Source organism: Sander lucioperca, chromosome 15 (assembly GCF_008315115.2).
Source record: "Sander lucioperca isolate FBNREF2018 chromosome 15, SLUC_FBN_1.2, whole genome shotgun sequence".
Lineage (NCBI taxonomy): Eukaryota > Metazoa > Chordata > Actinopteri > Perciformes > Percidae > Sander > Sander lucioperca.
In genome coordinates this window covers 11,295,826-11,309,242 of record NC_050187.1, presented here as the reverse complement: position 1 = coordinate 11,309,242, position 13,417 = coordinate 11,295,826, and the positions used below count along the sequence as shown (strand labels likewise).

The window sequence follows — 13,417 nt, the reverse complement described above, 5'->3', positions numbered from 1 at the left end:
TAATCTCAACACTTTTGCCCTGAAAATGTCTAAACATACATGTTTCATCATCTGTGTTGGTGTTGATTGCGACTGTGGAATTTAAGGTGAAAATGTTTTCCAAACTTAAAAAACCGATAAGACCAGACAGTCTTTCGTATGTAATTGTACTTTTGATGGCACACTTTTGCAACAAATGTTGCTGAATTATACTTCAGGCCTCATCAACTACAGCCCACAGGTTTGAAACCAGCTACAACAGAAGCCGTGGCATATGGTCCCAGTTGTTTTGATAGAGCATAAATAAAAAAATAATATGCGTTTCTATTTTATCTTTCCACGTGAAACGGCCCTTTTCTCTTTGCATCCAGTGTCCTTTCCTTATTGCTGGTACAGCAGCAGTGGGGAGCTGCATCTCCACAAGTAATAACCAGCAGTGGGTTTGAATCGAGTGAAACCTTCATTTCAGCCAGAGTGGTGTTACAACAGTGTCCCCCGGTGGTGTAAAACAAACACTGTTTATACACATGCTTATTTCACCTTGGCTTTTAAGTCCTCTGAATTGCTTGCTTGTATATTTGTGTTGATGTACTACAAATATAGATGTACTACATTCTATGCTAGTCTAGCTTAGAGTCTAAAATAATCAAAAAGAAGTATGTTTGGGATATTTACAGAATTGACTGTGGAATTGACAGACTGACAAGATAATTAGCATTTTTGACGATTCAACTTTTGACACAAGTGGATGTTAAGTGGACTTACCTCAAGGTATTTAATATACAGTATTAAATGAGGGCATTTGCTTGTTGCGAAGAACTTTTTTTTTTTGCACTAATAATTGTGACTTTTGGACCTTGGACAGACAGGACTGATAACCACTGACTTGTACTTGCCACTCAAATAAATGTAAGCATCTCATTCTGCACTGATGCACATGACCGTAAACTTGAACTGCTGGAGCAGTATCAGAGGGAGAGAAGCAGCAGACCTGTTCTTTTTCGAGTGCTCGTCCTTCCCCTTCTTCACTCCAAAGATCCTTGTGATCAGAGTGCTGAAGAGAAGAGTGGAGGAGTTCCTCACCTGGGGAAAAAAAAATAAAACAAAGGGAAAGAGGATGGAAGACAGAGAGAGAGTGTGTGTCTGAATGGGTAAGTGTGTCTAGTCTATATAGTCTACCCTCAATAATATAAATATTAGAAACGCCTCCCTAGAGAGGCGTTGGGAGTGAAAGATGGGGATGCACGTTAATCTGTCTAGATTTAAAGTACAGAGACAAATGTAAATAATAGAGGCAGAAAACTTGGAAGTCGAAACTCACTGCCCAAACAGGAGAGGTGAAGCCCAGTACAGCAGCTTGCATTCCATCTGAGACGAAGGGAATGATGTTTTCGCCCAGACGAGTGTCCCTGTACAGAGCCCTGAGGATGTTCAGAGCATGGACCTGTGGCGAGGTAAACAGATGACATTTAACCGTTCAGCGGACTACTGTCACTATTTGATGAGGCAGAAAGATTTTTTTTTAAATCACATCATGAGCTACAAAGGACTGACATCCTGCTGAGGCTGGTAGACAAACTTAGCAACCGCCGAAATACAGCACCGTTTGGCTGCTATTCCTAATGTCATTTGTAGATATGGACTGTCTCCCCGGTGCCATCCACCACCATTATGATGGGTATGATGAAGTTTCTTTCATTTTCAGAATACATTAATACCACACTGACTGCCTACAGCCTTGAAACCCCCCACTTGATTTGTAGGGTTGCCCCCTCTTAGTGGATTAGTCAACTAATCGGCCGTTTTGGTCTTAGTTGAATAAGATTTCTTTATTTTTTTGATGTTCTCTTATGCTGAATGACTTATTTCCAAGAAACCTATGAGTACTGGTAAACACAAGATTCAAATTGATGCTTTTGCATGATTCTTTGTGGTGAAAATCTGTTTTAAATGGACTGCATTTATATTGCGCGTTTCTCGGTCGATCCAATCAACTAATCGATGAGTCGACAAATTCATATGAGCGTTAGTAGACCAAGAATTTTTTTTAGTCGAGGACAGCCGTATACTAACCTGGTTCTTACGCTGTATGTTTACAGAACATGTGCAACAAACTTTTAGGGAAGGCCGCAGTGTAGTATTAGGGATTAAAGTCAAGCAAGAGCTCAGATCAGTCACAGCAGCACTCCTTACGATGCCATTTAAGTATGTTCAGCAAACAGCTCTCCTGTGTAAGCTCTGACTGGGTAAAGGACTCTGCATGAAGCTACTGGGTGGTCGAACCTGAGGGACGGTGGAGCTGTCAGTGTTCCGGTTAGCAGAGGGCATGGCCAAAGCAGTCAGTTCTCTCATGGTCATTTTCAACAGACTGCAACTTGACGACTTGGGCTCAGAGGAGAGCAGAGCCTGCGGAAGTTAAAAAAATTAAATAAAATCATCAAAACACAACAGACATGTAGTAGGGTACAATAAAAAAAGTCACAAAAGAGGTCAGTGCGTGTGTTTACAACATGCGAACATGTCAGAGATACTAATATCACGACTGTGTCTTCACCGGATCTTGGTTTTGTTAAAAGAGTACTCCGTCATTTTAGCACTGCACTCCTTTTAACACTGTCCGACTCACCAAGGATCAAAATTGATAGTGCAGAACCAAAGTTACTGTCTTTTTTTTTTTTTTTTTTTAATTCCAGGCATTCTTCTTCCTTGTCTAAATCTGGTGCCTATATTCCCCACAATTCTTTTGACTGCAGACAGTTTGGCCGGGGATTTTTCATTTTCAAAAGTGTGGTCTCAGCCCCAACCGATGCTGCCTCAAGTGATGCCATTTTAGACAGCGTTTGACGCCGAGATGTTTTTCACTTTTTCCAACAACATGATAAGAAGGCTTTGTACTTGTTGCACTAACCAGAGCTGCAATAATAGCATGTGCAATAGTTATCTGCAGCAATTAAGTTTCCAAATTTCTGAATATGATGCAATCCTGATATTCATATTGTAAGAATATGTACACGTTTCTAATTGTGGAGGCCAGAACTTAATGTCCTGATGATATCATGCCGTCATGCTGTTATTCGTTAAGTTCATATTTAACGGAAAGATTTTTGTTTTTGCATGAAGGTGAATGGCACTTCACTTTATTAGACCCTCAAAACTACACTGTTTCATTAAACTCAATATGATAATGCAATGTTATTTACAGGTCAATATATTAATAAAAAGAAGTCCGTAAGCAGTTTGAAAAACATAACAAATGAGAAGCTACTGTATATCATCTACCTTTTGTTTAAAGCCATAACATTATACTGTATGGTGTACAATTTGGCAAATATAGGCAACTGATGCATTGGTCAACAGGCCACATGAACTACTGTCAGTTCAAAAGTTTAAACAAGTATACATATCAGCCAATCTTTTTAATTAAGTTACTTCTTACTTTTGTTATAAAATTGCAGCAATAGACCTCTAAACTGAAATTAGTTATGCCCATCACTGTGCAGTGGTATTCTAGCACAGTGGTTCTCAAACTCTTTTCAATAATGTACCCCTCTTTAAGCCAAGTACCCCCTGACGAGCGCTAATCATTTTTGGTAGAAAAAAAAAAGTATATATAAAGAGGAACAGTACAGCGCTGTCAGCGATAGATTTACAGCCTTGTAAATGAAAAAACATTTAAATGCTAATGAGAAAGAGACAAAAACTGTAAAAAAAAAAAAAAAAAAAGACAAAACCTTGGAAAAAGATGGTAGAAAGAAAGAAGGAAGTAAGGCAAGAATAGGTCGAAAATAGTGTCAAAAACTTCAAAAACAGTGACATAACAATAAGTAGGAGGACAGTAGAAGGAATGAAGGCAAGAATAGGTCCAAAGAAGGCAACACAAATGTCACATTTTTGTAGGAAAAAAAAAAAAAAGTCTACATAAAGAGGAACAATGTTCTGGACAACAGCCTTGTAACTATTAAACATACCCCTAGGGGTACACGTACACCCCATTTGAGAAACACTGTTCTATCACATAAAGACACAGCTATAGGATTACATAAGTTTGCCTATACTGATAGCTTCACACTGAATGACATCATTTGTATGTGCCGGGAGTGGGAGTTGGGAATGTGGGAGCGAGGTGGGAGCGAAGAGGTGACAGCAACTGGCTGCTGTGTGAGAGAGGAGTTATCTTACTGTGGGAGCTGATGGGAGCCAGCTGTGCGTCTGGCCTGGGTTATGGTTAAGAGTCAGGTCTGGGAGGGATGGAGAGATGGGGGATGGAGGTAGGGAGGAGAAGAGGAAGAAGAGTCTGGCTCTTATAAACTCTTGGGGGGAGGGGGGATTAAGAGGAAGAGGAGGGCTAGCACGGTTCCTGTGAAGTCTGTCCCAGGTCGATTCAGACCAGCATGAGGCGAGCGCAGGAGCCAGCCTTCCCGGATCTGACTCGGTCTTTCTGTGTGAAAGAATGCAGCCCAGAGCTCTGCCAAGGTGTCGACTTCTGCTTCTCTCCAGACTTCCTGTGCTCTGCTCAACTCTCCCTTATCTTATCTTCCTCTTTCTGTCTGCTGAACTGTCCCTTCATCCTCATCTTAAGTAATCCATATGGGTTTTCCATCATGCTCTGGTCGGCTTTAACCACCCTGCTTCTCTTGTCTCCCTTCTTCACCTTCAGCTGTCATATCTTTTAATTCGAAAGGCCATTTCAGCTTGACAACAGGGATGCTCACGGCCTAACATGCAAATAATTCCCATAGAGTCCCATAAAAATGCAGGGCTAGGGCGCCCAGATAGCTCAGTTGGTAGAGCGGGCGCCCATATATAGGGGTTTGCTCCTCGACGCAGCGGGCCCGGGTTCGACTCCAACCTGCGGCCCTTTGCTGCATGTCATTCCCCCTCTCTCACCTCTTTCATTTCATCAGCTGTCAAATGCCCAAAAAATAATCTTTAAAAAAAAAAAATGCAGGGCTAGGCATGTCACTGCCATGAGTGCCAGTTTCAGAAAGTCAAAGTTAGGACTTTTGAAACCTGCAACTATTTTTAAAATTGAGAATCAAATCTAGCTGAATTCAGCCTGGCACACAAATGCACAAAAACAGAAGAGAGTCAATGATGTCAGCGGTGCAGCCATGCGCCGCGTACCCATAACCACAAGAAAGAGCAACCCCACTTTCAAATTACTGCTATGATAAAACATGAACTCTGTCATGTCTAGTTTTAATATCAGTAATCGTAGGAAGTGGGGAGGCGAGCTGTGGCTGAATAACAGTCTGAGTCAGTCAAGTGTTAAGGTAGGTTAGTCACAGATTACAACACATTGTTAAAAAGGTACGCGGGACTGGAGCCTACTACACGGGGTCAAACAAAGGACAGTGTGTGTGTGTGTGTGTGTGTGTGTGTGTGTGTGTGTGTGTGTGTGTGTGTGTGTGTGTGTGTGTGTGTGTGACTGAGACATAAAGGCAGCTGGATTAAGAAACTCAATGTTCTTCCAGCGCGAGTGCTCCAGTGGCATGCCAGGAACTGCTGATTGCACTTCTTTTAGGAGTAAACAGAACACACAGACACACACACAGACACACACAGACACACACACACACGGGTTTCTATTACTAAACCTCTGAGACCTGTCCAACATTCATTCACTAACCATAACCCTGACAGTGTCCATGCAACACACTCCTTATCATAACCTTTAGTGTGACCTACTTTGACCACATTTTAACCTTAACGGTCACCTCATGTTACAGTTCACATCGGATTAAGAATTTGTATTGTGCCAACTGGTCCTTATTTCTGATCTTTAGAATTCACACTGCAAACTGCAGTCACATATTTTAATTTACCTAAATCCAGCAAATTACGGATGTACATAAAAGCAGCAACAACAAAAAAACAAAAGACAAAAATCCCTGTTTTGCCTTTCTGAAAGTCTAGTGTCATGTATGACGCAAAAATGCTAAACTCCAGGTAAAAATAACCAAAAATGGCCAAAAGAAATCCCAAACTTTGTCTAAAACAACACCATAGGATCACAAAAAAAGCAACACTGTGCAAAGAGGATTAGATTCACTGTCGACGGGTAAACCAATGTGACCATCACTCCGCCACACACGCTGAAGGAATTCAATCAGGAATGTCCTGCTTACTGAGAGAAGAGTGCATCTCCTGCGCTCTGAAGGCTTTTTTAAATGAAAACAATAGCCTCTTGTCACTTCTTGAAATCAAGTCCAGCATCAAGATTCAAACATTACAAGCACCCGTTCGATACTTTTTAGCCCACTTGTTGTGTTTACATTTTGAAAACCATGCTTACACACCTGGATGTAGAAGGGTATTCCGGCGCTACGTCGCGTGGCACACAGCTTGGATGACGGGTCACTGGATTTGACCTCCTCCAGAACCTCAGATAGCCAGCGGGCTGGAAGCTGCTGCAGGACCGGACTTCCACTCCTAACACACACACACACACACACACACACACACACACACACACACACAGTATTATGGGTCTAAATCTTTTGGGTTCATCTTTTTGAATGAGTAAATGTACATATCATTTTGCATCAAAGACACTCAAAAGCAGATGAATCACTATGGAATTACAAATGTTGATTCAAGTTACATATTTACTTATTAAATACCATATTTTATATGCTTGACATAATAGTAGCTATAAACTCTCTTTGTGCACCGTAATACATTATGACCAGTAGTGCATTTTTTAATACATATCATGTTCTATACACAACAGAGTTGTCAATGTCAGCTGCAATGTTTAGTATCCCCATTAGCAGTTTTGCATGCATGTTTTCAAAATGGAAAGTTCTCCTCCACACTGTTGCATGACTTTAATCTCATGCACTGAATCAAATCTGTTTCTCCTCAAACAGTCAACTGACAGACACACCAAACCTAGATCACTTGGCTGCAAATAATGTTTAATATTTGTTTAAATCTATTTTGTCAACCAAATTGATCTTAAAGTAGGTTTAAACATGTGCCATAAGATGATAGTTTAGAAAATAGCAGATGAACTATGGCTATAGGCCTGTCGCGATATGCAATAAATCAATTAATCGCATGATAAATAAAAATGAGCTCGATAATTTTTCCGGCCACGATCATTTCCATTTGCATGCTTGTTTGTTTTCCTTCGTCTCTCTACCAAAGAGACTGGATGACCACCCCGATGCATCGGTGACCCCTCTTGGTTCCTTAGCGTAACGAGGAGTGAACCCTCGTGTCAGTCACATGGTCTCTGTGTGGGGAGGCAGGACTCCTGGCGTAGCCTACCACAGAGTGCAGCAAAAGAGCCGCGTGAGGAGTATAGCCAAAGAAAACGCTAGTTGAGAGTTGGAGGAATATAAAAAAAAAAAAAAAAAAAGATGCAATTGGTTTTAAAGCCAAAAGCGACAGCTGTAGTGTGGGAGCACTTCGGATTCAAACCGAATGACCGTTGTGAACCACTTAACCTGAGCGAGTCGGTATGTCGCATTTGTTGTAAAACAGTAGCAACTAAACGCGGCAACACAACAAACATGCATATGCACCTAAAACACAATCATCCGGTGCAGTTTTCCCAGCTGGGAAAAAAAAAAAACTACAACACATGGGCCGTCTCCGTCTTCCCGACAGTACCCAATCACTGGGGCGTTTAGTCGACAAACAAAGTACAAACGGGACAGTGCAAAATGGCGTGCACTCACAGACAGCGTAGTTCGCCTCATTGCTAAAGAGATGCTGCCCTTTAGTATCGCCGAAGAGCCGGCTTTTCGATGAATGCTGCAAACATTTGACAGCCAGTACGAATTGCCTGGGAGAACATATATGTCACAAACGGCAATTCCACAACTGTACAACAGCGTTTGTTTTTCATTCAAGTGCAGTTTTTGTTAACAGAGACCGAGCGTCCATTTTATTTATTGTTTTTGGTTGTTTTGTTCATTTATTGTGGATATTTAAAATGTCTTCCAGTTCCAGTGTTAAATATTCTTTAGAAATAAAAGTTTATTCATCTTTGAAAAGGTGTACCTGCATCATTATGTCATTATCATTATATTACATGAAAATGGTCTCAGAGCGACAATATTATCGTTTATCGCAATAATTTCTGGGACAATTTATCGTCCAGCAAAATTTGTTATCGTGACAGGCTTATATGGCTAACACCCTAACGTACTTAATTAGCTTCCATATACTGAACTTATAATTCCAAAGATCATAAATCACCTCGTCCACAGCACAAGTCCTCATCAACCCCTATCAAGTTACAACAAACTTATCGAATGTGGATCCATTGGTCTTATGTGGAAATCCCTGCTTTAAACTTGTACTCCGAACACTTTAGGACAAATGCTAAGAATATGATCTGAAGGCAGGTCTGGCAAACAACACAAACCCACACCCACAAGAAACAGCTCTGCCCTGTTCTGCAAGAAGCAGCTGTTTAACAAGAGCCAGTGGAGCGGAGAGGACAAATTAAAACAATCCAATGTGCAGCGCAGAGGAGAGCAAGGGTGGAGCGCTGCCACACACACTCCAGTGTTCTTCATCACACACACACTTGACACAACAGGGACTGGCTGCATGCAGTAAGGTATATACCGTAATTCTGTTCATTCCAACCAGGGGTACTTTTACCCAAGGGGGTACTTCTGCAGCTGCCAGGGGAAATGTAGAAAGATTGTGAAATAGCTCAACTAATTAAAAAATTTAAATTAAAAGCTCAGTTCCACACAATGAGTATGACACCTGATCACTGCTGCGAATAAGCAAGGTGAAAACTAGTTAGTAAGCAAGCAGATAAGCAAAAAGTAAAGGAAAAATGGTTAAAACAATGGATATATGGTTAAAATAGTTTGCTTAAATAATGGATAAATGGCTGAAACATCCAGCTTATGCCACCTTAAGTGGTGATAGTACGAATACAAACTTAACCAAGCTGACATTGACAATTAAATTGTATGAAAGAATATTGTAACAACATCCACTTCAAGTTTGGATGGATGGATGGATGGATGTCAATACATTCAAAGCATGACAAGTGGTGTTGATAAAGGTCCTTGGGTTCATCCGACAGGGTGACGTGCGTCTGACAAAACAGTTTGGGATACACTACAGATATAAATGCACATGCCTAACCAGGGAACGGGGTTAAGAGAGACCAAAAAAAAAGAGGAAGATAGATGGAAAAGAATAGTCAAATTAAGAAAAGATGGGGGGAAATGAAGAGAGAAACAGACACACAGCGAGAGAGTGCAAACACAGTGGAACACAGCAGAGCCAGATTCCAAGGCAGAGCATCAAAAGGCCGTGGTTAAGCACCCCGCAATCAACACCCCATAACCCAGCACACAGCCTGCATACCATCCACACACTGCTCTTCCCCTCCTGAAAACACACACACACACACACACACACATATCCAAGCATGCCCGGAGCAGAACACACACACACACACACACACACACACACACACACACACACACACACACATGTCGCCCTCATTACACAACACACTGCGAGACTGGTTTCTGTACAAGAACAAAACAAGTGAGTTTTTTTTTTTTGTTTTTTTACTGCTCAGCGCTGGGTGGTTTCAAAGTCAACACGGCTGCGACGGTTTTGCGGTTTGTCACCTGCCGCAGGGCTAAAGACATCTTCCACATTTTGAGGAAAACAGGGAGGTACAAGAAAGTCAGAATTCTTTCATGTTGTTCAGAATTCAAAGATTGCTTTTTTTCTTCCCCTCAGGATGATAATAGTAGGATTATTTCCATGAATAGCAGAGGTGATGGGGAGCGTGGAGATGTATGAGACTCAGTCACGTTTAAGGTTGCCCCTGGCAGCACGTCGCCACAGAGGCCCAGAACAGTCTAGTACTGTTCAATGTGCCATGAAAGTACATGAGTAGCTTTGAAATATAAAACTAAACCTCAATGTTTTTTTGGGGGGTTTTTTAGCAATATGTGGCCATAACTTGCTCTCACACACAACACAATAAATCTCACAGCAATGTCAAGTCAGCTTCATTTGTCACATGCAGAGGAATCGAAAGTTCTAGTATATGTGAAGAAATTGACAAATAAGCTGACTTGACATTGCTGTGAGATGTATTGTGTTGTGTAATGTGAGCTGTCAGCCCAACATAAATGGGCTGACATCTTAAAATTGTTATTCCTGTTATAATATAATAACTGGCAGTTACTTCACCAATGTGCTTTCTTCCCAAGATTATGATACGATTATTAATATCAACCTAATATCTGTACAATAAATATGGTGCTGCAGCCAGCAGCCAGATAGTTCAGCTGAGCACAAAGACTGAAAACACGGGGAAACAGGTAGCCTGGCTCTGTCCAAAAGGAAACTAAATCCATTTACCAGCACCTCTAAAGCACTCTTTTTAAATACAGTTTCAGTTTCTCTTAAAGGTTTTAGTTTTTTGTTTTTGTTTCAGTTTCAGTTTAGTTTTAGTTTACTACAGTGGCACTCATAAGTTTATGAACCCATGCTAAAGTTGACTAAAAAGAGGAATAAAAAAAAAAAATCATCTTTTGGAAATTGATCTTAATGCCTTAATTTAAAAAAAAAATGAGGAAAAATCCAACCTTTAAGGACACCAATTTTCTTTGTGAATGATTAATGTATCGTAAATAAATAAATGTTCTTCCTTAAAATACAGGGAGCATAAGTAAGTACACCCCCAAGGCCAGTTATTTCATGGATCCAGGATACTATGCATCCTGATAAAGTTCCCTTGGCCTTTGGAATTAAAATAGCCCCACATCATCACATACCCTTCACCATACCTAGAGATTGGCATGGGGTACTTTCCATAAAATCATCTCTCAATGCAAATCAAACCAGCTATTAGGCTAACTGAAATAAAACCATGCCGATCTCTAGGTATGGTGAAGAGTATGTGATGATGTGGGGCTATTTTAATTCCAAAGACCAAGGGAACTTTATCAGGATGCATAATATCCTGGATACTATGCATCCTGGGAAGAATGTAATAAATAATAAATAATGTATTTATTTACGAGACATTATTCAGTCACAAAGAAAATTGGTGTCCTTAAAGGTTGGATTTTTCCTCATTTTTCAAGATCAATTTCCAAAAGATGATTTTTTTTATTCCTCTTTTCAGTCAAATTTAGCATGGGTTCATAAACTTATGAGTGCCACTGTATAATAACCCTGATCCTAGTCGATTCTGGAGTTTAAAATTCCAACACAAAGAAAGCGGAAGGTAACTGACATCCAGCTGAAAAGAGGGACATCCGGCAAAATCTTTGGCTGCACCGGAGCAGTCCTGTGGAACGTTATCCATAAAGACTACCCTGATCCTGACTCATCTCTGTACCAAGCAAAGACATTAGAGTTAAGTTCCTTTTTTTAAATGATGTATTAGAATTTCTTGAAAAAATAAAAAGTTATCAGCTTTTTAATTCATTCATCAAAAAACACGTTAACTGATTTGTTGCACTGCGAGTCGACACATTGTCTTACTCTATTAACAGCAGGTACATTTTCCCCATGCCCGTGTGTCTCTGTCGGCCGTCCAGAGGGCTTCAGATGACGAATAACACCGATTATCAAGTCTATGTAATTAAGTATATCATACCTGAAGAGTGATACTGAGGCGACTTGCTAATTACAAGGCACACTGGCACTCAGTGTCATGATGGGAGCTAATGCCCTCAGCCATACAGCAGTATTACCTTTCAGCCCATTGCCCTGAATGTGAACACACACACCTGCACAGCATGTCGGTGAGGCGTACAAAGCCTACATAAGCCAGCTCAAAGGCGCCACGATGACGGGACTGCAGGAGCTGCTGACGGAAGTACAGACCTACACCCTCCACCTGTAACAGAGAGACAGACAGGGAATCAGCAACTGAACGTGTGTGTGTGTGTGTGTGTGTGTGTGTGTGTGTGTGTGTGTGTGTGTGTGTGTGACTTTAAAGCCTCCTGCTTTGGCCTTCAGCAGAAATGGAGGTGACCAGTTACCGTTAAATGACATAACTGCAGTCAAAATGATTATGTGACATGCAAGGTTGCACACCGGAACATTTCAACAGTGAAGGCAGTGAGTGGGGCATCAGTTTAGACTGGCTCTACTATGAGCAACAACAAGGAGAGTCATGAAATATCACAATAATAAACTTTGTTTACATAGCACCCTTGACAACATAAAAATGCAGCTCAAAGTGCTATACAGAAAAACAGATCAATAACAGGTATTAACGACAGGAAACAAGTTAGTGTTTGGAATCTTTTCATGCATCTTACCCCAGAGTAAACATTAACTAATGCAAGTCTTATTGTAGAGGGTCACTTTTAACTTTGTGGTTAATATATGTCACCCACAGGAATGATTAACAAATACAGTGATAAGATTGTTGTATGATTGCACTGACTGTATTTATCTAACAAAGACTGGTAGGCCATTTAAATCACTGTTATGGAACTGTATTGACCTTATTACATGTATTGTATATGCAATACTTTGACTGAACACATTCAAGGTTGAGTGTCTACAAAAGCCTTTGGAGTTCTAGTATCAATGATGTAGCTGGGGGCTTTGTGACTATATAATAGGGCCGCAACTCATGATTACTTTTAATATCGATTTGAGTGTTGATTGTTTTTTCATTGATTGATTACCAATCTGTGATTTAGTCTGTATAATGTCAGAAATAGTAACAAAATACCCCTCACATTTCCCCAGAGCCCAGGGTGATGGCTCTTCAAATGACTTGTTCTGTCTGTCCCAAACCCAAAGCAGGGTAGGAGGGGTAAGACATACAACAAAAGGCTAGGCTACCAGCAAACCCCTGGGCATTCAATTTATAATCATAAAAAGAAAAGGAAAGAAGCTAATCCTCACATTTGTTTCAGAACAACTATATCACTTTTGATATGAGTGGTAGCATTTCAATGACTCACTTTGAGTTAAGCTACCATCATCTGTCCAATCATTACATGCAAATTGCTGAAAGCTTGGATAAATGACGGAGACTACTGGATACTTGACGAGTTAATGGGGCAAATCCTCACAAAAAAAGGAAAACCTCTCAACTGTGGATGCAAAATCTGTTACCTCAAAAGCCATGATAGTTTTAGTGAGAATTACTAAGATCTAAATGAAACCACTCCTGTAGCCTTTGTACTTTGCGTTTGAGTCATTTTGTAAAGTCAAGCAATTACCTCTAAATACATGCAATACACTTAGTGCAAAGCCAAAACAATTCCCTCCCCACCCAAACCCACCCCTGCAAATTACATAACTCCATTCACGGTCAATCAAATGCTGGCATACAGTGGTAAAATGAACAATTTCCCGAAGCAGCTTTGTCATTTAGACAGAAAATGACTCATTGTCTCTTAAAAAATGCCAACTAAAAAGGAAAGCAACAGGGTGTAGAAAAGATTCACAAATGAACTGC

General features: G+C 40.6%; 1 protein-coding gene and 1 long non-coding RNA gene across 5 annotated transcripts in view; one reads left to right on the top strand and one right to left on the bottom strand.

The window, feature by feature from the left end:
* thada (THADA armadillo repeat containing) overlaps positions 1-13,417 on the bottom strand; it is a 125,650-nt gene that overhangs the window by 87,549 nt on the left and 24,684 nt on the right. For all 4 annotated transcript variants that reach the window (XM_031284333.2, XM_031284334.2, XM_035991919.1 and 1 more), the window contains 5 exons: positions 11,724-11,833; positions 6,279-6,411; positions 2,263-2,385; positions 1,301-1,423; positions 971-1,062 (listed from right to left, as the gene is read on the bottom strand). In XM_031284333.2, the coding sequence (XP_031140193.1) occupies positions 971-1,062; positions 1,301-1,423; positions 2,263-2,385; positions 6,279-6,411; positions 11,724-11,833 (581 nt within the window). The remainder of the gene's footprint in view (positions 1-970; positions 1,063-1,300; positions 1,424-2,262; positions 2,386-6,278; positions 6,412-11,723; positions 11,834-13,417) is intronic.
* LOC118493175 lies at positions 3,689-3,881 on the top strand. Its single transcript, XR_004895150.1, has 2 exons — positions 3,689-3,724; positions 3,811-3,881. It is a non-coding gene; the product is annotated as an uncharacterized LOC118493175 (long non-coding RNA).